Source organism: Lacerta agilis, chromosome 18 (genome assembly GCF_009819535.1).
Source record: "Lacerta agilis isolate rLacAgi1 chromosome 18, rLacAgi1.pri, whole genome shotgun sequence".
NCBI classification, from domain to species: domain Eukaryota; kingdom Metazoa; phylum Chordata; class Lepidosauria; order Squamata; family Lacertidae; genus Lacerta; species Lacerta agilis.
This window is the reverse complement of record NC_046329.1, coordinates 1,545,598-1,571,018: the sequence shown is the minus strand read 5'-3', so window position 1 is coordinate 1,571,018 and position 25,421 is coordinate 1,545,598. Positions and strand designations below refer to the sequence as shown.

Sequence of the window (25,421 nt, the reverse complement as noted above, 5' to 3'; positions counted from 1 at the left end):
GAGCAATACCCAATTCCCTTTTATGTTTCTCCGACTCTTTTGCTACTTTCCTTTAAAAAAACTCGCAGAGTCGCAGAATCATTTCCTTTGATTAAAAAATGTGAGAAAAGTTATAAAGGGAAATAATGGATTTTTACTATTATTTCCATTTGTGTTCACCATAAGCTTACAATATTTCCACCATACGAGGTTTATATAGCAACCACGCGGTTGTAGAATACGTGCTCGCTTCGGCAGCACATATACTAAAATTGGAACGATACAGAGAAGATTAGCATGGCCCCTGCGCAAGGATGACACGCAAATTCGTGAAGCGTTCCATATTTTGCAATTATTGCCAAGTGATCCACATGCAAAATGTTTTTTTTTTTAAAAAAAAATAAATGCATCCTCCCTCCTCTCTTTCCTCCACCTCTCCACTTTGCAAACCTCATAACCACTTTTGCAATGTCTTGCTTTCAATGAGGGGAAGAAGGGCTGTGCCATAGAACGTTTTCATAGCAGGCCCATTTAAATCAGTTACTTATTTGGTTCTTTTTTCCCCTATTCCCATCTTCTTTCCCCGTCCAAACACAATTCATTTCCCCTGCCTTTCCCTGAGTCTGCCCTTGCACAACAACCCTGCGAGGTAGGCTGCAGGCTAAGATGCCCTGCCTAGGCCTCTAGCTCTAGGTCAGACTGTCTGGAAGTAGTGACCCTGTGATGGGGCCTCTCAGGCGGGTGGTAACAGTCCCCAGCCCCTAGAAATCTTTGAGTTAACCTGCCATGGGGAGAGAGAGAGAACATGCCTTGTTTTGGACTTGCCGCTTGATGTTCTGTAGCTGGTGCCAGAGAAGAAACCAATAAAGCCCCATAACGCCTTCGGTTCCTGTGTTATAAAAATTAGGTTCAACCCCAGAAGGGAGTCCATGAACCCGGGGGAGAGCCTTAGTAGGGCTCCCCTCCTCTCAAGAGCACTTATAAATAAATAGAGACGATACAGAATCTCCCAAAGCAAGGCGATTGCCCTGTATTTTATTACTGCTGCAGCAGGGTGTCTTGCAAGCAAAAGACCCCGAACAAAGGTGTGCAAGCTCCTATATAGACTTTTGAAATTCCCCCCCTCCAGCTCAAGACCACCCCTCCATACATTAGAATTACATCACAAATTGGGAGGGTCTGGTGGCAACTTGGACCCTGCCCCCATGCCTCTTGCCCTCCACAAAAAAACCCATCAAGTGAAACAAAAGATATTTACATTTCCCTATACCCCAGCCAAGTTAATCACACCTTTTTGTCTGACACTTAGCTATCAGGATGCCAGAGATTATCACTCAGGCAGAGGGCTGCTGAGTAGCTGGAGGGGCAACCCCCCCCCCCCGTTGTTCCTGAGACAAAGAAATGCTTGGTCAGTTGGGAGTCAGGCCTGTCTTCCTGTGCTGGTTTTCAGACATGTTGCCTTATTTGTTTTGGTACATTAATAACAATTATTATATATAAATAAAAGCCCTTAAAATTCTTACAACACTGTGTGTGATGGGACAGTAGCTTGGAGGGGGGGCTGGGGAAAGCGACCCCCTCCTTGACCTAGACTGTGTGTGTTCAGTCGTTCAGTCACGTCCGACTCTTCGTGACCCCATGGACCAGAGCACGCCAGGCACCCCTATCCTTCACTGCCTCCCGTAGTTTGACCAAACTCATGCCAGTCGCTTCGAGAACACTGTCCCACCATCTCATCCTCTGTCGTCCCCTTCTCCTTGTGCCCTCCATCTTTCCCAACATCAGGGTCTTTTCCAGGGAGTCTTCTCTTCTCATGAGGTGGCCAAAGTATTGGAGCCTCAACTTCAGGATCTGTCCTTCTAGTGAGCACTCAGGGCCGATTTCCTTGAGAATGGATAGGTTTGATCTTCTTGCAGTCCATGGGACTCTCAAGAGTCTCCTCCAGCACCAGAATTCAAAAGCATCAGTTCTTCGGCGATCAATCTTCTTTATGGTCCAGCTCTCACTTCCATACATCACTACTGGGGAAACCTAGACTACTGCAATTCAAAGCAGCCGCTCAGCTGCAACCTTCCCCAGAAGTGAGATTCCAATCCTCATCATTCTGAATACGTACAAATGTTGTTATCTGGGCTCTGGTGGCCACGTCAGCCGGTGCAGAATTCAGCAGCCAGGTTGCTCACCGGAGCAAGAAGGTTTGAGCATATTACACCAATCTTGCTCCGGCTGCACTGGCTACCGATTAGTTTCCGGGCCCAGTTCAAAGTGCTGCTTTTGACCTATGAAGCCTTAAATAGCTGAGGACCACAATACTTCAAGGGCCGCCTCTTTCCATACGAACCTACCCAGACCCTGAGATTGTTATCTGAGTCCCCTCTTTGTATGTGTCCCTTCTCAGGGACATGAGAACGGGGCCTTTTCTGTAGTGGCTCCCTGTGTGTGGAATGCTCTCCCCAGAGGTGCCATTGCTAAATGATCTTCAGGCACCAGGAAAAAACATTCCTTTTTAAACCAACCTTCGGCTTTTGCCTGTCTATGGGTAGGATGTTTTAATCTGGGTTTTTTTTTTTAAATAGAATTGTCTTTTAGAGTGACTTTTTCATGCTTGTTTTAATGTATGCATGTGTTTGGTTTTGCTGCTTAAAGTATTGTAAGTGCTGTAGCCCAAAAAAAAGCCACTAATAAATTTATTTAACACTTAATGATATTTTTTCCCAAATATATTTTATTAAATTTCAACTTTTTAAACATATACAACCCAAACACAATTCATCTTTTCTCTTATTTTTGTTGACTTCCCACTCCGTTTTCCAGAGTTGCTCTTTCTCTCCTTCTGCTGCACCCTGTCGCAATCGCTGTATTATAATCTAATTCCTTCTGCTGCTCAATGCTCAAATCCTGCACGCAAGTTCATCATACTATAACATTTCTTTAAATAGTCTGGAAAAGGCAACCATTATTCCATAAGAATAATTATTCCATTAGCTTCTCTTAATTCTTCTGTTAATTTTGCAGAGGCAAATAATGTATCCTCATAAGGACAGAATGAAATACAAGAGCTCTTGTCCCTCCCGACTCGCACCTTAATCCTTGGTAACCTTGCCAATCCTTGCAGGAGGAAAAAACAAATATTGTTTCACGGGGCGGCCAAGCTATTATTTAAGCATTATTTCCTTTGTGCGCTTTGTGAGCAGAGTGTTTTGAAGCACTTCTGACCTCATTGCTTAGATACTAGCTGGGTCTGAACACAGCAGAGAAAATGTCAGCGGAAAAGGAACCCTGAACGGAGCCCCGGAAAGCGGGAAATCTGCCACACAATACGGATTTGGTGGGGCCACGCAAGCTGAAGGGTCGCAGCCCCAACACCCTCCCCCCAAAATATTATCCGAAAGGCACACTCTCTTTTAGAGATGGGCAACCGCCATCCTTGCACCTTTCCTGGTCTCCCTTGTCGCCTCTTTTCCCATCATCTCATGCACAGAAATCAGGTAAGCAGTGGTCACTGAGATCAGCTGTGCTAGAGGTCAGCTGCGTGGAGCAGCAGGAGGAAAGAAGCATCTCTCCAGAGCTCAGCTGCTTCGCTGGCAAATGAGCACGGATGCTCGTTGCGCACAGCTGCCCCCAGTCGTTGCCCAAACCAGTAAAGTGCGTTGCTCCCTGGAAGAAGACGACAGCCGTGATGCCAGCCGGCTGGGGTCCCCAGGAGGCAACGAGGCCACCGCGTATCGTTTGGGCTGATCTCGTGATCCGGGTTCCCCTGCACCAGGGCCGCTCCAAAGGTAACCCCTGTGCAACTGTACTCATCACATGTCCTCGTTTTTGTTTCGTTTTTTTCCTGTTTTAATTTTCATCTGTCATTACAGCTGTTCTCTCTGCAGCCCTGTAGAGGGAAATTTTTTTAATGTTTAATTTTTGTTATGTTTTTATATATGCTGGAAGCTGCCCAGAATAGCTGGGGAAACTGAGGCAGATGGGTGGGGTCAAAATAATAAATTAATAAATTATTATTAATTATTATTATTATTACTACGACTACGACTACATTGCAAAATGAATCTGCCATTTCAGTGGCACCCAAAGAGATGCAAGAGGCGACCTTTGCGGCAGCGATGAAGCAGCACCCAGGAAGCGAGGGTCACAACTTGGGCCAAAGGAGCAGGAGGACGCACCTGCCCCAACGCTGCCAGGATCGCATCCCAGGAGCCGAGGCAAAAGACAGAAGGAAGCCCATTGCCCCGGCCTGCCACGCGGTGCCTCCCTCATCCACTCCAGAAAATGGAGACTCTCGAGAAAAACGTGCCGTCCGAACGATCCTCGTCGACCTGAGACCCATCTTGGAGAAAGCGGTGGACTTCTCGGACTCTTCTCCAGAGATGTCGGAGAGAGACTCCCAAAACCATGAAGAACACCTGCAGATGGAGAGTGGAGATCTCCCCACTGAAGGAGGAGGAGGAGGAGGACACACCTCGGAGACGGCCACTGCTGCTTCCATTGATTCCGGCATCCATGAGGACGTCTTGCCACCTCCCGCCAGGGATCCCTTCCGAGCACCCAGTGCCCACGCTGAGAGCACCCGCAAGGCCCCAGAGATCTGTCCTCAGTCGGGCAACTCAACCGAGCTTCAGGAAACCACGCTGCTTGCCGCGTTGACCCATGAAACGAAACTCAGAACGGCCATTTCCTCGCCTAAGATTACACCGCAAGAGCCAGGAGCAGCAGACCATGAATTGCAATCGATCAAGGTAAATTCACACACCCAATATGGGTGCTGCTGTGACCTAGGTTTGTCCGTGCATGAGGATGGGGATGGGTTTTCAGCCAGGGGTGAGCAGATTTCTTCTTGGTACCCTCACCGTCCAAAGGCCTGGTTGCTTAGTGCAACCGGAATGCACTTTAAACATGCTCAAGGGCAGACCCTTGCAGGTGTCCCTATTTTCCAGGGACAGACAGTCACACGTTTACAGAAGCCGTCCTGGTTTCTGATTCGATCCCGGAATGTTCCTCTTTTCCTTAGGATGCCCCTATTTTCATCAGAGAAATGTGGGAGGATATGGAGGTTATGCGACCCTTGAAGCAAGGAGATAAATCACTAGCCAACCCTTAGAAGACGCAGCCCTGGAGGGGAAAGTTTTTTTTAATGTTTAAAGTTTTATTATGTTTTCATATATGTTGGAAGCCGTCCAGTGTGGCTGGGGCAACCCATTCAGATGGGCTGGGTATAAATAATAAAAATTATGATGATGATGGAATAGGGCATTCCTATTTTCATCGGAGAAATTTTGGAGGGTATGCCCTTGTCACAGCAAAGAAGTCACGCCTCTCTCCCTACCTTCTTGGGTCAAGCATTGGACGTGCCCCCAATTCAAAACAATATCTTGCTTCTTTCTCTCCCCATCCCACCCCGCTTTCCCCAGCCTTCCGCCTCCCTCCCAGACTTCCACCTCCCCACGCAGCTGCTGCTGCAGAGGCTACAGGAGACCACCACCAGCCGGCATCACTCCTTGATCGCGCAAGTCCTGAGTTCGCTGCGGGAGGAACTCTTGGTGGAAGAGCAGCCGCCTCTGGATGGTGGGTAAGGAGCCTTCTTTCTCCCAGGCGCACAAATGTAAGATGGGGCACACCTGGCTTGCATGTGAAAAGGATCTAGGGGTCTTAGTGGACCACGAGGTGAACATAATCATCCTCTCTTTCTCTCTCTCTGCACTTCCAGGCACAAGGCAACCCCCCTCTTGCAGCTGCCCAGCATCAAAGCTGCAGAAAGGAAGAAGGGAGGCCAGGAGATGAAGCATTTCAAGCCCGGCCAAGAGGCCGCCAAAAGGATGCTCGGCAAGTTCACCTGGCACAGGTGCCACAGGTCTGTCTATGGGGCTGGCTCAGCCCCACAAGCCACAGACCTTTGAGTTGCTGCAAGGTCTTTTATTAAAGATGTTGTTGTTGTTGTTCTTGTTACAAAACAAACAAACAACTTAAGACCATTGGTTTCTATGGGTCCATTCTGACACCACCCAATGAAGTTTTGCTGATAACGGGTTTGAACTGAACTTTACTCTGCTCAGAGTAAACCCACTAAAATTAATTGACCCAAGCCAATGTCTTTGGATTTGAACAGCTCTACTGCTCAAGCTGAACCAATTATTTTGCAAGGTTAGATATATATATTCATGATTGTGGGTGTCTGGTTTTTTTTCTTAAATAAATAAAATAAAGTCCAGTGTGCTGGCTTTAATTTTTTGCTTTTTGGACCTGTGACTGTGGCTGTTCATAGAATTGGAAGGGACCCCCAAATGTCATCTAGCCCAACCCCCTGCAATGCGGGCTTCGAAGCCAAAGAAAGAATCACAAGCAGACAGCCATCCAACTGGTTTAAAAACCTCCAATGAAGCAGAGCCCACCATCTTTAGACAGGTTTCCTAACCACACAATCCTATCCACATCTACTCAGGCAAAGGCTGAGCTCAGCAAGGAGTTGCTCCCAGAATAAGTATGTACAGGATCTGGGCCTGAGCAGCTGCATAATTTCTGGATGCAAATCTGTAAACACACACACACACACACACACACACCACATTTCATTTTCTAGCGGTGAAAGCACACCAGATAGCATTCTTTCCAATTTTAGTCCCTCCATATGTTTTTCTCTTTCGGGGGCAATTTTATTTATTGAATTCATATTCCACCTAGTCCTCCAAGGAGTTCAAGATGGTTCTCCTCAACATCCCTTAACCTTGTTACAGGTAGGTAGCCATGTTGGTCTGCCATAGTCAAAACAAAACAAAATAAAAAATTCCTTCCAGTAGCACCTTAGAGAACAAACTTAGTTGGTCTCTAAGGTGCTACTGGAAGGAATTTGTAATTTTATTTTGTTTTAACCCTTAACCTTATCCACAGAACATTAAATTTCATAGAATCATAGAGTTGGAAGGGACCACAAAGGCCATCCAGCCCAACCCCCTGCCAAGCAGGAAACACCATCAAAGCATGGCTGTCAAGCCTCCTCCAAAGAAGGAGACTCCACCACACTCCTTGGCAGCAAATTCCACTGTCAAACAGCTCTTACTGTCAGGACGTTCTTTGATGTAATTTGGCATTGATCCGTTAAAAATTTGGAGAAACCATTAAGTATTAATTGGTAAATAAGAAAAAGAGAGAATCTTATCTGCAGAACAACAGTCCTGTGAGGTAGGCTAGGTTGAAAGGCGGCAAGCATCCCCCAAGGTCCCACCCACGGAGCTTCGTGGCTCAGCTGGAAATGGAACCCTGGCCTCCCATATCAGAGTCCGATGCTCTAAGCACTACACCCTGCGGCCTCTCTCTTGGACTCTCAGCTGCTCACCCATCACCCTTATCTGTGGAGCCCGTCAAGATCTTGCCCGCTCCCAGCACCCCAGAAATGGTTACGACTTGTGCTGATAACAGCAAGGTTGCAGCTTCGATCTCCATATGAGAAAGCTGTTTATTCCTGCACTGCAGGGGGTTGGACTGGATAATTCTCAAGGTCCCTTCCACCTCTGTGATTCTATGATATAAGAGGGAGGATGGTTACAGGAGCACAACAGAAACACACAACAAAAATGTGTTCCCTTCCAGATTTGTTTATTGAGAAATATATCGTGAGAAACAGGCTGCCCGCCCCACAGCCCTCTCCCCCCGCTCATGTTGACATCCGGGCAGCTCACACGTACATCTGGCACCCAAATTTCATTTCGTCCTGCTTGCTCTCCGGGTGCAGGAAGTAGAGCTCGTCTACCGTGGGGGCCGTCCAACGGGTGGTGTGGTAGCGGGACTCGCCCACCTGCAGGGAGGAAGAGGAGAAGCGGGTCAGGGTGGTGGGCAGGCGCTATCGACAATCTGTCGGCCTCACCTGGGTCAGGCAACAAGGGACTTAAAAGAACGAAAATACCCAATATCCTTATGAGAAGTGATACCACCTCTGACCACTTATTGTGGGGGCGCTGCAGTTCAGTCTGGCAGCTTCCTTCTTTGGTCGCTTGGGAGAGTCCCTAAGCTTGCCATAGGTGAGCGCTAATTCAAAAAAATTCCACTGTACACGGGACTTTGCTCTTTTAAGGCCATGGGGGTGGGAGAGTGCTTTTTTTAACACTGCACCCCAGAAGCAACCCCAGATTGGTCCTCACCTTCCAGTCGGGGACATCCTTCATGATCTTGGCTTCCTCGTCCAAATTCTGCCGCAAGAGGCGCAGGGTCCTTTAAGAGGGGAGGAAGACGAGAGATGGACAAGAAAGTGAGGCACAAAATGAAAGCAGCCAAGCTGCACAAGTCCGTTGATTTCAATGGGTCTACTCAGGTGTATGGCTCACATCCTCTGCTGTTTTATTTCTGCAGGTTGGAGGCTGGCTCATCTGCATTTTTATTTGATCCATTGCTAATTCTCACAGCAACACCTGCTTGGAGAAGGACCCAGAGGTTGGGTGGCCATCTGTGATGGATGTTTGAACTGACTCTACAATTCTATGGGGAAAAAACCTAAAAAGTTGGCAGAGCCAGTGCTTTGACTCCCAGACTATAAATATTTTTGAGGAGAGTCTGGGGCCCTGCAGGGATCTGGCTCTTTTGGTGGAATGTGAGTACTGTCATGCACAAAATTGATAAGACTCTTCCAGCTCAAACAAGCGAATGAAGCAATAATGAGGCTTTCAAGTTTGCTTGCAAAAGATGAGTACACATAGAGGCAGCCAGGTAATGACGAAAAGCATGGAGCAAGAGGTTGGGCAAATCTTTCCTTTGATATGGTACCTGCTAATCACTGGCAGTTTAAATATGGGCACGCTTGCATTAAGAGCTGAAGGTTGCATCTTTGGCTAAACCTCTTCTGTGTTTTAGAAACTGAACGAGGGCATTTGCACGTGAACGCTGGTGAGCTGAACGAAGCTTACTCCCAGGAAGCTTTGCAAAGGATCACAGTCTTACTGACCCTAATAACTTAGCAACACAAGATTATTAATAACAACAAGAATAATAATCCAAGTTATTACCCGACCTGCACCTTCAAGTCCCAATCACAACAATTTAAAATCCAATATTTAAAACACTTTAAAACAAATTACAGTCGCAGAAATAGGGTGGGGGTCCTGAGACTATATAATATGATAGCCAAGTTCAAATATATAAAAGAATGTCATATAGAGGAGGGAGAAAGGTTGTTTACTGATGCTCCAGAGAAGCGGACACAGGGCAATGGATTCAAACTACAAGAAAGAAGATTCCACCTAGATTCCACTACAAGAAAGAAGAACTTCCTGACAGTGAGAGCTGTTCGGCAGTGGAATTTGCTACCAAGGAGTGTGGTGGAGTCTCCTTGTTTGGAGGTCTTTAAGCGGAGGCTTGACAGCCATCTGTCAGGAATGCTTTGGTGGTGTTTCCTGCTTGGCAGGGGGTTGGACTGGATGGCCCTCTTCCAACTCTAGGATTCTATGATCATCATCATCATCGTTATCATTATTATTTATTACATTTATCCACCACCCTTCATCCACAGATCTCAGGGTGGTTCACAAAATACACAAGAAAAACAAGAACAGAACAAAACCATATTCCACAATAATTAATTGATGTCGGCTTTTAAGACTCCTTTATGGTTTTAATGATGCAAACCACCTTGATATATATTTTTAAATTGACGTGGCAATATACAGATTTTTAAAAAAACTAATAAGTACACACTGCCCGCTGGTTTATGGGTGTGCTTAATGGATCACGGCAAATACCTGGGTTTGGGGGCTCTCCTCAAGGAGGGGCGGTGCCACAGCGGCTATCACAACAAGCCCCCTGGGCTTCTAAACCCTCCACAACTCCACGAATTCTGAAGTCTATGTCCATAGACAGAGGACGGACCCAGGAGTGGCGGGTGGGGGTCACTTGCTTCAGAGGAATCCCGTGGGATCCACACATACCTCCGGTCGTTCTCCGCCATCAGAAGAGGAAGGAGGGCAATCCGTGTCTCCAGATCCTCAATGTTCAGACGTCTGGTGAAGAGAGAAACACAGAATAACAACATTAACAACACCCCGCCCATCTGGCTGGTCCAGCTTCTGGGTTGGACAGTGGGGAGGGGGGAATCCTCTTGCGTTCTGCGCATGCAACAACAGGTGAGTCCTGCCCCTTGTTTCTCTTTTCCAGCGGTACTCTGTGGGTCTCCAGCTGTTTCTGGATTACAACTCCCATCAACCCTAGCAGTGATCAGGGATGATGGGAACTGTAGTCTGAAAACAGCTGGACACCAAAGTTGAGAAACATATTAGTGGAGTGTTATGTCCCCATGACACTTGGCCACTAAAGTTGACAAGTCTAGCTGCTTAGTGTGCGTGAACATGCACCAGAGTAAAACACAGAGGAAGGAATCTGTAAGGAAGTTGGGAATGGACAGAAGACTGCCTCGCTAGGGTGGTCCATGCCCTGGTTATCTCCTGCTTGGACTACTGCCATGTGCTGTGTGGGGCTACCTTTGCAGGTGACTTGGAAACAGCCTTGTTTAGGGAAGTTTTTAATGTCTGGTATTTTATTCTGTTTTTAATCTGTTGGGAGTTGCCCAGAGTGGCTGGGGAAACCCAGCCAGATGGGTTGGGTATAAATAATAGAAGATTAATAAATAATAATAATAATAATAATAATAATAATAATAATACCAGTCCTGAAAGATCTTCACTGGCTCCCAGTCCGTTTCAGAGTCCAAGTCCAAGTGTTGGTGCTAACCTTTAAAGCCCTAAACAGCCTTGGCCCTGTATACCTGAAGGAGCGTCTCCACCCCCATCGCTCAGCCCGGACACAGAGTCCAGCTCCAAGGGGCTTCTGGCAGTTCCTTCCCTGTGAGAACTGAGGTTACAGGGAATTGGTGGCTCAATTTCCAACCCTCATTGTACACCATGAGACTCTTAAATCTCAGGGCCATGGGTTTGAGCCCCATGCTGGGCAAATGATTCCTGCATTGCAGGGCGTGGACTGGATGACCCTTGGATCCCCTTCCAACCTTATGATTCTCTGACTGCTGGCTGATGGGAGTCCAACGGAGGGTGGGCAAGTCTGATATGGGGGCTTAGATTTTACAAGAGAAAAGGGTCGTTTCAGCTTCTTACGTCTCCCACGCAGCATCTACTTAGCAGAGACACTAGAGAAACTCACCTCCTCTCTCGGTTCCACTTCACTATACTGTAATAGCCGAAGAAGAGGGTCCCCACTCCAATCGCAAAGAGGCTGTAGCCTGGGGAGGGAGAAACACAAAACAAAAGGTTGATAGCATTCAGCAATCGCCTATACAAAAATCCCTTGAATTAAGGTTACTAGTCCACATTGAGGTTCTGGCTGCTTTGACAGCTATTCCTTTTTGGATGGGGAAATCAAGCTGAGAAGCTGTTCCATCCGCCGGTTCTAGTACTATAATGCTTGACCGAGTAAAGATAATTGTCTTTGTACCTGAGAACAGATTCTGAGCGCTCCCTAACATTTGTGAATTGCATATGCCTATCATTGATTTACTGGACTGGCATGTGCTGTCTTAGCAAAATGTTTGTTTATAGGTTTCTCCTTGTACTTTTAGGGGCATTTTTCATTGTTATTTGGTTGGCTTTAGATGCTGCCCTGTTTGGGCTTCGTTTGCAGACCGAGCAAACGAGCAAACAAGTGATAGATGATAAAGAGTGGACACATGCGAGCCCCTGAACATTTTGTCTCCCCCACCCCTTTGGGAGAAAAAAGAGAGAGAGGGACTTGACCTCTATACACTGGTACTTTGGTTCTGAAACTTAATCTGTTCTGGAAGTCTGTTCCAAAACCAAAGCATTCCAAAACCAAGGCGCACTTTCCCATAGAAAGTAATGCAAAATAGATTAATCCATTCCAAAACAAAATAAAAAATTCCTTCCAGTAGCACCTTAGAGACCAACTAAATTTGTTCTTGGTATGAGCTTTCGTGTGCATACCAAGAACAAACTTAGTTGGTCACTAAGGTGCTACTGGAAGGAATTTTTTATTTTATTTTTTGTTTTGACTATGGCAGACCAACACGGCTACCTACCTGTAACTTAATCCATTCCAGACTTTTTAAAACAGCCCCCAAAACAGCAATTGAACATGAATTTTCCTATCTAACGAGACCAGTGATCCATAAAATGAAAGCAATGAACAATATACTGCAGTCATACAAAAACCAATCAATCAGTAGCTGAACCGGGTTCCACACAGTCACACAAAAAAAGAGAGAGCCGCAAAAGCAGAAACGCAAAATAAATAGCAAAAACAAACAGAACCTCAGCCGTAACATTCCAAACGAAAGTGTGGCACTGAAATCGGAAGCGCAAACCCTCCAAACAGAGCACGTTCGGCTTCCGAAAAAAGTTCGCAAACCGGAACACTTACTCCCGGGTTCGCAGTGTTTGGGTTCCAAGTTGTTTTGAGCACCAAGGCGCCACTGTATTCCCATGAAATGAGGCGCCACTGATGGCTCTCCCCCCTTCCAAAGGAATCCCTCAGAGGTCCTCCCCATGCATGGGGCCAGGGTGAGGTAGGGGGCCAGCTGAGAATGGACCCCCCCCACTGGGGGAGCCAGCCAGGCATCCAAGCAGGGGGGCGGGCAGCCAGGACTTGTGCTGGGGGTGGAACCGGCAGCCAGGCGTCCAAGGCTGGGTCTCCCCACTGGCCCTTTCTGACCCAGCTGCCTGAGCCCCACTTCCCAACACCCCCCCCACACGCCTCTGAGGGACCCAGGCGCCCGGGCGCCTCCCTGGGAGGGACGGGGGGAGGCCTGGCTCCTCACCCGAGAGCCCCCTCCGGGGCAGGTTCCTCTTGTAGTCGATGGGGCCGTATCCGCCCGGCGGCGGCATGTCCTGCTTCACCTTCCCGGCTCCCGCCGCCATCTTGGAAGCGGGACGAGCGCTCCTGGCAGCGGCGCCCTCTGACGTCAGAGCCGCTGGCGGGCGCCTTAGCGTGACGTCGCCACCGCCTACCTCCGCCCCCTGCCTGAGCTATCGGAACCCCGACCGCCCTCTCCGTATTACCGTAACCACACGAGCGGAGGCGCACGCCATTACTGTATTGGGAGCAGGGCGCAGTTAAAAAAATGAGCGACCCCAGCCCTCATGGTTGTAACTGAAATACAAAAAGAGGACGTCGCTCTGCAGGGAAAGGGCTCCCCCCCCCACCGCCCTCAGCTGATTTCTGGAGGCAGGGGAAGACAGGAGTTTCCTGCTTGGCAGGGGGTTGGACTGGATGGCCCTTGGGGTCTCTTCCAACTCTAGGATTAGGGTCCAAATCCCCCTTCGCAGCCATGAAGTTCACCGGGTGGGGCTTTGCCCCCTCTCCCCGCCTAAGCCTACCTCACAGGATTGTTGTGAGGATGAAATGGGTAGTAGAACAAAGTACAAGACCTTGAGCTCCTTGGAAGATAAAGGCAGTATGTAAATGTAAATAAAAATAGTAATGATAATTAATAGCCTACCTCACAGGGTTTAAATGACTCCTCAAAATGGCTAATGTGGAGACAGAAATTGGAAGCAGCCAGTCAGATCAAGATTTCCAATGTTATCAGAGAGGGACAAAGGCCTAATGAAATGAAACTGGGCTAAGGTACTTACTGGACGCTTTCTTTGGGGGGGAGGGGTGTGTTCATTTGCTCCCGATTATTTTTAAATAACTTTTAAAACTATACAAGTCCTTGCCCTGCCTAGTTAGAAGTCCTGTTATAGAAGCCCCCCAACGTTCATCTAATCCAACCCCCTGCAGCACAGGAACAAAGAGTTTAAGGGTGTTCTTACTTATTGCCAGTTAAGGTTTTTAACGCACTCTGTACATGTTCAGAAATACTCAGAACACTGCCTCTCTTTGGAGGTTTTCTAAACAGAAGTTGGCTTGCGACATGCCAGGGTAGCTGCGGTCCTACATTGCAGAGGGTTGGGCTGGATGACCCTTTCCAACTCTACAATTCTGTTGAGTTGAACTGAAACTAGCAAGGTTCCAGACTAGTAAACCCACTGAAATGAATAGGCAAAAATAAGCCACGTCCTTTTAATTTTTATGGGTCTGTTCCAAGTGGGACGATCTGCAGTTGAAAAATAGGTTAATTGGCTTGATGGAAACCCTCTCTTTTCGGCCCAGTATCCCTGAAGGAGCATCTCTACCCCCCATTGTCCAGCCCAGACACGGAGATCCAGCTCCGAGGGCCTTCTGGTGGTCCCCTCCCTGCAAGGTTACAGGGAACCAGGCAGAGGGCCTTCTCGGTGGTGGCGCCCGCCCTGTGGAACGCCCTCCCATCAGATGTCAAGGAAATAAGCAAGCATCTGACTTTTAGAACAGTGTTTTTCAACCTTTTTTGGGCAAGGGCACACTTGTTTCATGAAAAAAATCACGAGGCACACCACCATTAGAAAATGTTAAAAAAATTAACTCTGTGCCTATATATAAAGTAATTCTCTTGAATAGGAATCAAATAAAACACAATTTTTCCCACGGCACACCAGGCAACATCTCGCGGCACACTAGTGTGCCGCGGAACAGTGGTTGAAAAACACTGTTTTAGAAGACACCTGAAGGCAGGGAAACTTTTAATATTAGATGCTGTATTTTACTGGAAGCTGTGGCCGGGGCGGGGTATGAGAAATTTATTATTACTATTATTATCAGAACCAAGGAGGTGCCCCCCCCCCCCCGGTTTGGGAACCACCGTTCTAGTCCTTAAGAGCCAAGTGATAGGGCATGAGCAACGCCAGTCTCTGATGACATTTCTCCAGCATGCAACGAGTTTAAAAACACACCAGATGGGCGGGGTTTAAATAATAAATTATTATTATTATTATTACACACCACCACCACCACCCAATTTTCACCAAGTGCCTTCTATATATGTCACCCCCCACCCCCCCTGTGTCATTCATCACGTCTGCAAACACCCCCCCCCCCAATAAATTGTGCTAGTGATTTTGCTGTGGTTTAGGAGCAGGCTGAAGAGGAAGACATGGCAATCAGCGCATGCCCAAGGATGTTTGATCCAGACTTGGGAATGGGTAGTTCAGGGAAATCTGGACGGCCGCAGACGGACCACCTTGGCTCTGCAACATGCTGGCTAATTCCGAACGCCGGATCTGGTTCTTGGCTACCTGGGGAACACAGATTTTCTGTAAAGAAAAGGCCCAGATCAACAGAGGATGCTGCCTTATACTGAATAAAAAACAAGAAGCTCCTCAGCGGCTCTCTGGGATTTTCAGCACGGAATCCTTTGCAGCCCTATGTAGAGATGATAGGGATGGAGGACAGCTGAGGTCGGGTACAACTTAATGGTTTCAGGTGGTCTGCTCCACGTATGACATCGCTGGACCCTTTAGACAGCAGTGCCCTGGTATCATGTGTGTATGTGTCTGTTAGGTGTTTGGCTAGGCCCCCGAGAGAGACCAGGGTTCGAATCCTCCCGTTCAGCCACCAAGCTCGCTAGGGGTGACCTTGCGTCAGAAGCGGTCAACCACAGCCCTAGCCTACCCCGCAGGGTTCTTACGAAGATGAAGATGGGGAGGACGGAGAGAACCGCATACTCGCTCCCTTGAACTCCATGGGGGGGGGGAAGGTGGGATATTATAACATATAGACAGGTCCAGTTGAATAGTTAAAACCCAAATATCCACACTTGTGGGAAGGGGAAGAAGAAAGAAAGAAAGAAAGAAAGAAGAGGAATTATAAGGAGCTTTTTATTACAATGCAACAGTCATAATCTGAAGAGGGGACCCCCCCCTCCTCACCCCCACACCCCTGTACAGCAATGGTTGTTTTGTAATTATTTTTTTGTATTTTTAAAATTTTATTTTAAATTAAGTATCTAACTTGCTTCTAACAAAATACCAGACTGGCTCCCCACTGCCCCACCTGCCTGAAAAAAGAGAGGTTTCAACTTCATTAACCCTTCCCCACCCCTTCCTCTTTATATATAGATATATATATTTATATATTTATATAATTTTTATTTTATTTTGCAACGAACCCCTCTCCTATCAGCACTAGATCTAGTACCAACATGTTGTTATGAGGAATAAGTCATTTTAAAAATGGGGGTTTGTAATTCCACCTCTAGAAAATAAGTTTTTTTTTTTAAAACAACCTTAAAAACACAAAAGAGGGAACAAACTGTAGATGCTCCTTTGATTTAAAGCTTGGAGTATTCTCTTTTTGTGTGTGTGTGTGGGGGGGGGTAGGGGCGGGGGATGCAATTTAAAGCAAAAATAAAATAAAATAAAGGTTACCCAAGGTGCTACTAGAAATTAAACATCTGGGGGGCGGGGGGATAGAGAATTTGCTTTTGGGAGGAGGAGAATGAAGTTTGGGGCACTGTGAGCAGGGTCTGGGTTGTGCTTTGAGGACAGCGACCAGCCCTATGGAAAACTGTTCCAAGAATACAAATGTCATTTTGCACCACCACCCCCCCAAAAAACTGGTAGCAAACGGAGGCCCTATCTCGTGGCATAGTTGAATAAATTTTCTCTCCCACTCCCTTCTTATTTTCTTTCAAAAAAAAAAAAGCCTCCCCACAAAATTTCCTTTTCCAAAATCCACGGGGCCTTTTCTTTTCTCCAGGTCACCTAAAACGGCATACGGCTCCCCGGCCACAGAAAGCACACGGCGGGAGGAGGAGAGGGACCCAGTAGAGATTGTAAAATAATTTTTTTTACAAAATTATACATTTCTTCCTTGATCCCTTGTTGGGATGCTTGAGGTGGGGAAGGGGGAAGAGAGGCTCAACCCCCCCCCCACCATGGTTCATTCTCTCCAGATGAAGGAAACTCCTTTAAACTGTCCGGTAAAGTTTTCGGGCTATCAAATGTCCGGGGCCAAACATCCATCTGAGACAGGGTCCTGTTTATTTCAAAGAAAGACAGACAGGTGCGCCTCTGACCCCCCCCTTCCCCTTGACGCAACCTCCCCTCCCCACCGAGTCCTGTTGCTCCACATCTTCGGGGTGGCGGAGAGTCCCTCTTGCATTTCTTCACAACATAAGTTATCAGTGGGTTTGTCTTTGTTTTTTAATTAAAAAATAAAACCAACAACCCTAAGAAGCCACTCACGCCCCCTCCACCGCAACAACCCCCTTACTGCCCCCTTCCCACCATGGGAATTGTGAAGGGGGTGGGTGCAAAAACAAAAAAAAGGCAGGGTTGGAGCCAGTCCGTCCCCTTTGCGGATTTCTCTCTCCACAAGCGCTGGGTCCCAGTTCCACTTTCCGTGAGCAGGAAGTAGAACATCCTTGATCGCTAACGACCGTTGTACGATCGCTCAGAAACGGAAATAATAATAATAATAATAATAACAACAACAACAACAACGATAAAATCTAAAAAGGAACTAAAAAAAAGCGGCCTTTTTGTTTCCTTTAAAGGGGAGGATGGGGCGAAAGCAGGCGAGAAAGAGAGAGAGAGAGAGCAGGTTTCTTGCGCAATTATTCCTCGTTCTGTACTACTGCTGGCTGGGGTGGGGGAAGGAATGACATGTAACTCCCCCCCCCAAAAAAAATGCTAATAAGAAAGACAAAATAAGTTTCAGAAGGGTGTGTGTGCCCAGCAGGAAAGAATGATAAAGGGCGACTCTCCTCTTGAAGATAGCAGAACAAAAATGGTAATAATGAAAATGCGATAATCCGGTTGCCTAATGTTCGTTGCAACCTCCCCGAGTGTCCGTTCCACCCTGCAGGGAAGTGTCGTTGCCCCCTGCCGCCGCCGCCATTCCTTGCTGAGAGCGGAGCTGGTGGGAGCAGGCTTTTCCCTCCTGCGACCTTGGCAGGTATGATCCGGGCGATGCTTGAAAGCAGGCTTGCTGTTGTTGTCGTCGTTTCCCCCTACCAGGTGGTGGGATGCTGGGCGGGTGGCGGAATCGAAGGTTGGGTGGGGGAGGGTGGGTGGGGAAACGGGGGGGGGGGGCGAGAAGAAAAAGGGAGAAGTCTTCCACTCAAGGCGGAGGTTCCTGCGTTATTTCCACGTGGCAGACTGAGAGATGGATCGCGGGGGGATCATGTCCAGGAGGTACTCGCGCTGGCGGTCCACGGCCGAGGCGGCGGTTTTATGCACAGCGAGACTAGGGTTGACAAAGTTCAGCGTCCCACCTGGAGGGGGGGGGAAGAAAGAAAGGAAAGAGGGGGTCAGGGTGTGTGTGTGCCACAGCACACATGTGCACATACAGAGTACGTGGTAACTGACAATCGTTCCTGCTAATGGCAAACTCTGCTGGAGCGTGCGGATGGTTTCGGAGGCAAAGCTTAGTCGGTAGAGCGTAAGATTATTAATCTCAGGGTTGGAGGTTTGAGCCCCACCTTGAGAAAGATTCCTGCATTGCAGGGGTTGGACAAGATGACCCTCGTGGGTCCCTTTCAGCTCTACAGTTCTACTATTCTATAAAAAAACACGTGGGGGGGGGAATGCCAAATATCGAAAGGATCAGTTACTGGATCATATGTTCATTTATGCTGGCAATGTGAAAAAGCACAAACCTTTTGAGTCTCTGGTTTTTAAAGAAACCACTAACACTTTGAATTGCCGTGTTATCCCTTTGCCCCTGAGCTAAAGCCTCTCCCCCCCCCCCAGGCCCCCCAAAACACAATGAGATTCTTTTCATACATATGCAAATATGAACCAATCAATTAAAAATTGCATTCCTGCACTGCAGGGGGCAGGGCTGCACGCCTTTGGGCCCCCATCCAACTCTACAAAAAACACAAACCATCATAAAATCAAAGTTTTAAAAGCAGGGCCCCGAGAAGCCACCGAAAGAGAGAGAAAGCGCCCCAGGAGGGAAATTCTGCAAGGTGGTTTGAAGTCCCAGAATGCTTTGCAAAAGGCACCGAAGAGGAGAGAGAGGAAGATGGAGGGAGAACTAATAATTCTAATTAAAGGAATAGAGAAGCACCCTTTTCACCCAGGAGTGGAAAAGAGAAGAGAAAATAGAGCCAGCCTTGCTGCGTTTGCTGGCTGGGCAAGGGAGCGCAGTCAGCGGCGGCAAAGATTTGTTTTTAAGAGTGTTCTCGAGAGCGAGTGGTCTACCTGCGTTGACGAGAGTCTTCTTCCAAGAGCAAGCACTTCCTTTGCCGACGGGTCTCTGAGCACGCTTACCTTGCCTGCCGCCAAGCACGGCCACACTGGAGGCGGCGTTCTGCAACTTGGGCGACGGGCTAAATGCATGCAACACTCCGCGGGGGGTGCTGGCGCTGCGGGGAAGCTGGCTGGAGGCCTGGGTGACGGAAAACGGGAAGAGAGGAGGAGGAAGGTGAGGCAGGCCTGAGCCAAAGTCCTGCTCTGCTCCCATGTGAGAACTCTGGGAAACATTCGGCGCTTCCCAAGCTCGGGTCTCTGGCTGTTCTTGGACTACAACCCCCATCATCCTAGTGCTAAAGGATGATGGCAATTGTAGACCAAAAACAGCCAGAGACCAAAGTTTGGGAAAAACTGTTCTAGATCCATAAGGATGATGGAGGTTGGCCTCATACCGGAGGTGCAGGTGGCTGGCTAGTGGAGTATTTCCTGCACGGGCTGGCAGCAGCTCTCCAGGGGTCTTTCCACCCTACCTGGAGATGCCACTGTGGATCAGACCTGGGACCTTCTGCATGCGTAACAGGTGGTCTAGCACTGAGTGGTGGTGCTGCAGGCAACACCCCGCCTACCCCTGAGTCCTAGGACCTTCTACAAGCACTGAGTCATGCTCACCCCCTTAAAAACAAAGTTAAGATCCCAGCCGTCGTTGTTTTAAACAGGCAGAGAGGAAGCTGCCTGACACCGAATCAAGCTGTTGGTCCATCTGAGAGAGGTGCACTTAGCAATTCCATTGCATGCTGGAAGACACAGCTCTTTCCCCTGGTCCTTGGCACCGTCTGTCTCCGGCGGAGAAACCAAACCACTACATGAGCAGCAGCTCCCTGGGGTGCAAGCCTGGGCAGTGTATCTGAAAGTCCTGGACTGCCCAGACGACAAGACCCCCCCCCTCGACCTTGCTGATGGGGGTCCAAAGGAAATCAGAGCAAGATGTTGGACACCAGCCGGGCTGCAGGAGTTGCCAGGAGGCGGACCAGGCGCCATCCAACTGTTTTAGGGAATCTACTCCGGATTTGTGTAGGGTTTACTCCCGAGCCTTTTCTTCTCCCAAATCTATTCCTCAAGGCAGCAGAGGTTTAGGATCTTCCTTCTATTTAATGGGATCCCTTCCCAGGTGGACGATCGCCACCTGCGCCTCACTTCCCTCCACAGCATGCGCAGAAACCACCTTCTTGACCACTGGACCCCCTCTTGGTCTCGTCTGCTCCATCCTCCGGAGCTTATCTTCGCATGCAGGAGAAGCCCCTAACTTACTGTGCGTTTGAGACCCATTGACTCCCCTCACCTGGTTTAGCCAGACAGTCGTTACACCCACCCACCCACCCCTCCCTATTTTAGGACCCAACCCTGTTCATCTGGTTGCAAATTGTTTAAACTGATTTTATTAATATTTATTTTATTACATTTGGAACACAGGAAGATGCCTCCTACTGAGTCAGGCCACTGCTCCATCTAGCTCAGTACTGTCTACACTGACTGGCAGCAGCGCTCCTTCCCAACCCTGTTTGGAAGTGCCAAGGATTGAACCTGTGATCTTTTGCTTGTAAGGCAGGTGGTTCTACCACTAAGTAGGGCTGGGCAATATCAGGTTTGCAACATCGTGGTACGGAGAGCCAGTGTGGTGTAGTGGTTAAGAGTGGTAGACTCGTAATCTGGGGAACTGGGTTCGCGTCTCCACTCCTCCACATGCAGCTGCTGGGTGACCTTGGGCTAGTCGCACTTCTCTGAAGTCTCTCAGCCCCACTCACCTCACAGAGTGTTTGTTGTTGGGGAGGAAGGGAAAGGAGAATGTGAGCCGCTTAGAGACTCCTTCGGGTGGTGATAAAGCGGGATATCAAATCCAAACTCTTCTCTAAACATATACAATACATCACAATGCCTGAAATGTGGAGCTAGGCATTGGCTGGCTTCATGGTTTTCCCCACATTGTGATTTTTGCAAAGCGCACACACCATGATTTGTGATATATTGCCAGGTCACAAATTACGAAACCACTATCATATGGACTTCAAACCAGTTTTGGATGATCTACCAATATATTGTCCAGAGTGCCATATATCCCACCTTTTGCTCCAAGGAGTGCTCCAAGTACAACCCTGTGAGGTAGGCCAACAATCTTGTATTTTTATACCACTGTCACCTGGCACAGGTGGGGAAATTGCTCTCCCCTTAGGCCTGCAGAACAAACTAACTGGAAAGCTAAGTTGGATACAGCATGCTGCTGATAACGCCAAGGTTGCAGGTTCAGTTCCTGCCTGTTCCCGCATTGCAGGGGGTTGGGCTAGATGACCCCCAGGGCCCCTTCCAATGCTACGGTTTTTATGAACGGAAAGCAAGAGAAAGTGCAGCGTCCCCACCTGCTTGAGCGAGTGATGCTGCTGTGCGATCTGCTCGGGTTTGGTCTGGACGGGGGAGGCTGCCTGCTGCAGTATCCGCTGCTCAATCTCCTGCTCCTGCTGGAGGGCCTTGACGAAGGCGGCCTTCAGCCGGCTGGTGTGCTCGGCTTTCAGCGCCTTCTTCTGGTTCGAGGACATGCATGTCTCGCACATGATGGAGCCGCTCTTCTCCTCCCGCCACCGGCAGGTGAAGTCCGTCTTGCACTGGACGCACGTGTAGGGGTCCTGAGAGGAAGGGGCAGCAGAAACCTTGCCTGCAGGGGGAGGCAGAAACCAAGAAGTCAGCCCAGAAGAAGAAAAAAAACAAAACAGGACGGCCTTTCCCCACCCCCAACCCATCCAATTGCCCAAAGTTGTGGAATGCACCCAGGTCACAGAATTGTAGAGCTGGAAAGCACACGCAAGCCCTGGTCAAAATCCGCCAGCTTGCGATCAAGCGAAGATGCCCAAGTGCATTCCTGGGGATCCTTGGATCTGGACTGTTTTCGCACACTGATGCCACATCCTGTAGAAGTCTATCTGTTATATTTTATCTGCGCAATCAGAATGAATTTCGGGAACCAAAATGCTTTTATTGTGCAGGAGCAAGTTGGAATGGGCCGATAAATATGTGGGCTGTCCCTGGATCAAGTGACTTTTCTTCTTTTTAAGTTCTCAAAGTTCTTAACCAGGCTCAAGGTTGTCATCTGAACTAGCCAGATGTTTAACTGAGAGTCAATCACGGTCAGTCCATCATTTGAAAAATAAGAGTTTAGAGCTATCTTGCCCCCATACGGCAACTAGACAATCCTTTCTGGCGACTGCAACCTTGGTTCAAGGAGACATTTGGTGCCTAGCCTATATATCCGAGTTTCCAACACTGCCTCAAGCGTCATCTAGTCCACCCCCCTGCAAAACAGGAATCACAGCTAAACAACCTGTGACAGAGGACCATCCAACTTCTGCTTAAAAGCCTCCAAGGAAGGAGAGTCTACCACCTTCTGAGAAAGTCTGTTCCACTGCTGAACAGCTCTTACCCTCAGAAAGTTCTACCTAATGTTTAGTTGGAATCTCCTTTATTGTCATTTGTAGGGTTGCCATACGTCCAGGAAAACCCAGACATGTCCTCTTTTTTGGGGGGGGGGCGCAACTTGTCAGATGGGCATGTTTTACATTTTAAAGGTAATGTCTGGGGTTTTTTGGGCTCAGGCTACATCTGGATCTGAATCCATTGGTTCAGGTCCTACCCTTATTCTTACTAAATAAATGAAGTGGATTAGCAATCCTTCCATCTTCACAGGGAATTCTGGGAAGGGAATGGGGGCGGGGTCCTCCCAACAACTCTCAGCACCCTTATCAAACTACAGCTCCCAGAATCCCTTGGGGGACACCACAACAGCTTAAAGTGATATCACACTGGTTTAAACTTATGCTGCGAGGGTGGCCTTGGAGATTCCAGTTTAAAAAGGAGAAAAGAAGGCAGGGGCATAGCAAGGGGTCGAGCTGCCCCGGGTTCCATAATGGAGGGGGTGACAAATTATCAAGGAGCAATTATTTTTTGAATTATTTTTTTTAAATGCCTGCTCCGAAGGTCTTATCTTACTATACTAGGGATTATATAGCTATATATGAAATTTCACGCATATCGGTTAATATCTTGACCCTCCTCCACCAAAATAGCTGTTCACTTAGCTGTTTTCCTATGTCACAAAGGCTGAAATTTCAGTTCAGTGGAGCACTTACTGTTCCCAACCCTAACCCTGTGGAAAGCCATCTAATTAGACTTTAATTTGATTTTGAGATGTTTTTAGGAGGTAATTTTATTATTGTTTGATTTTATACCAATGTTATGTATCTGATGTTAGCCACCCTGAGCCTGACTTTGGCCAGGGAGGGTGGGATATAAATAAAAGTTTTATTATTATTATTATTACTTATTATTCCTTTGTAAGAAAATATGAAATAACGTAAAACCATTTTTGCAGGGGGGAGGGGAGCAATGGGGGGGCGATAAGATTTTTTTTGCACCGGGTACCACCTGACCTACCCATGCCTGGGGGGGGGGGCGTGACAAATTTTTTTTTTGCCCCCGGTTACCAATTTACCTTGCTACGCCCCTGAAAGAAGGACTTTGGAGTATTTTTTACGGAGGAGACAGAGAATGTGTGTGCCTGTCCCTCCTCTCACCTTGAGCTTCCAGGAGGTTCTGCACCACCTCCTCCAAGCCCACCAGGTAGATGAACTCGTTGTTGGCCGCGCTGGGCAGGAAGTTCATCTCGGGGGCCGGCGGCTTGGGTGGAGGGATCTCCAGCAGCGTCTTCTCCAGCTGCTTCCGCAGCGCCAGCTTGGCGGCCGCTTGGCGGCTGGCGGGGGAGTCATTGGAGTTGATGATGGAAGCTACACTGGTGGCAGTGGCTGCTGCGTTCACCTGGGCTGCCGTCACGGCCGTACCTTTGAGCGAAGTTGGCGAGGCCTGAGGGAGAGGAAGGAAAGAAAAGGGGTTGTGTTGAGCTGAGATCCCCGCATCGCAGAGGGTTGGACTAGATGACCCTTGGGTCCCTTTCCAACCCCTATGATTCTACGACTCTTATGATGCACGCAGACTGCACTGCCCTGGCGTCGTCACACTGAAATAATAGCTCATTGCTTGCTTGCTTGTTTTTAAAAGTTTTGATAGTTGCTACCAGTAATTTTATTACTGGCTGCAAAAAAGGATTGGGAACAATGAGTCAGATAAAATTGCTATAAACTGCTTTGGTGATTGGGAGGTTTAATTTGAAATTAAGCGCATTGGTGTTTCCGGTGTCTCCTTTTGCCCACACCACGGATGTCAGTTTATATCGCAGGTGTATGTTCTGAATTATCTTATAAATATTACTGCTACAAACTTGTCATGGCCTTTGGCCAGATTTAAATAATAATCTTATTAATTGATTAAAATAGTTTTCTTGTTTTATTCTTGTCTTTTAAACAGTGAAGCAGAGTATAAATTTTATGAAATAATGATATACCATAATCACCACCCTAGTTTATTGCCTACCATTCACCCTAAGGTGCTACAATAGGTTACAATATCAAAAACATTTTTATTTTATTTTGTATTTATTCCATTTATATACTGCCCTTTATCCAAAGATCCTTTGGTGGTGTACAACATTATATAGCATAGTAGTAATAAAAAAAAAAATCACAGGAAAAATAACAGACCCCCCCTTTTAAAAGGTCATACATTGTTTAATGGTCAAAGCCCTGGTTTAAGACTTTAAAACAGGATTTGCAGTCACAAAAATAAGGCAGGTTCTGAAAATATACCCCTCAGAATTCAGTAGCCAGGTTGCTCGCCAGGGCAAGACGGTTTGAGCATATTGAAGGAGCGTCTCCACCCCCATCGTTCAGCCCGGGCACTGAGGTCCAGCTCCGAGGGCCTTCTGGCCGTTCCCTCACTGCGAAAAGTGAGGTTACAGGGAACCAGGCAGAGGGCCTTCTCGGTGGTGGCGCCCGTCCTGTGGAATGCCCTGCTGTCTGACGTCAAGGAAATAAACAACTGACTTTTAGAAGATATTTGAAGGGAAGTTTTTAATGTCTGATGTTTAATTGCATTATTATTATTATTATTATTATTATTATTATTATTATTATTATTATTATTATTTCTGTGGTGAGCCACCCAGAGTGGCTGCGGAAACCCAGCCAGATGTGTGTGAGGTATTTATTATTATTATTATTAATTATTATTATTATTATTATTATTATTATTATTATTATTATTATTATTATTATTATTATTATTATTTTGTACTGATCCTGGTCCAACTGCACTCACTACCAATTAGTTTCCAGTCCCAATTCAAAGTGCTGGTTTTGACCTATAAAGCCTTAAACGACTCAGGACTGCAATACCTCAAGGACTGCCTCTTTCCATATGAACCTACCCGGACCCTGAGATCACCTTCTGAGGCCCTTCTTCGTGTCCCTCCTCCTCAAGAGCTCCAGAGGGTGGCAACAC

The 25,421-nt window shown here is 47.7% G+C and overlaps 3 protein-coding genes and 1 non-coding gene across 7 annotated transcripts in view; 2 read left to right on the top strand and 2 right to left on the bottom strand.

Annotated features, from left to right (window-relative positions):
• The first annotated feature begins 221 nt into the window (after window positions 1–221).
• LOC117039775 lies at window positions 222–328 on the top strand. Its single transcript, XR_004425794.1, has one exon. It is a non-coding gene; the product is annotated as a U6 spliceosomal RNA (small nuclear RNA).
• A 3,760-nt stretch (window positions 329–4,088) lies between these two features.
• Window positions 4,089–5,907, top strand: LOC117039685. Its single transcript, XM_033136865.1, has 3 exons — window positions 4,089–4,721; window positions 5,394–5,551; window positions 5,690–5,907. Exons 1-3 carry the CDS (start codon window positions 4,089–4,091, stop codon window positions 5,877–5,879), a joined length of 981 nt encoding a protein of 326 aa, XP_032992756.1. The 3' UTR covers window positions 5,880–5,907.
• A 1,644-nt stretch (window positions 5,908–7,551) lies between these two features.
• On the bottom strand, window positions 7,552–12,901 carry NDUFA13 (NADH:ubiquinone oxidoreductase subunit A13). Its single transcript, XM_033136803.1, has 5 exons — window positions 12,746–12,901; window positions 11,116–11,194; window positions 9,891–9,962; window positions 8,115–8,184; window positions 7,552–7,771 (listed from the first exon to the last, which is right to left on the bottom strand). The coding sequence occupies exons 1-5, from the start codon at window positions 12,843–12,845 to the stop codon at window positions 7,652–7,654; spliced, it is 441 nt and encodes a 146-aa protein (XP_032992694.1). The 5' UTR covers window positions 12,846–12,901; the 3' UTR covers window positions 7,552–7,651.
• Window positions 12,902–17,845: 4,944 nt separating this feature from the next.
• The window catches only part of GATAD2A (GATA zinc finger domain containing 2A), a 75,024-nt gene continuing 67,448 nt past the window's right edge, over window positions 17,846–25,421 (bottom strand). For 3 of the 4 annotated variants that reach the window (XM_033136534.1, XM_033136532.1, XM_033136533.1), the window contains 4 exons: window positions 23,603–23,888; window positions 21,398–21,690; window positions 18,996–19,182; window positions 17,846–18,061 (listed from right to left, as the gene is read on the bottom strand). In XM_033136534.1, the coding sequence (XP_032992425.1) occupies window positions 17,928–18,061; window positions 18,996–19,182; window positions 21,398–21,690; window positions 23,603–23,888 (900 nt within the window). In that variant the 3' untranslated portion in view covers window positions 17,846–17,927. The remainder of the gene's footprint in view (window positions 18,062–18,995; window positions 19,183–21,397; window positions 21,691–23,602; window positions 23,889–25,421) is intronic. The other variant, XM_033136535.1, reaches the window with a different exon arrangement.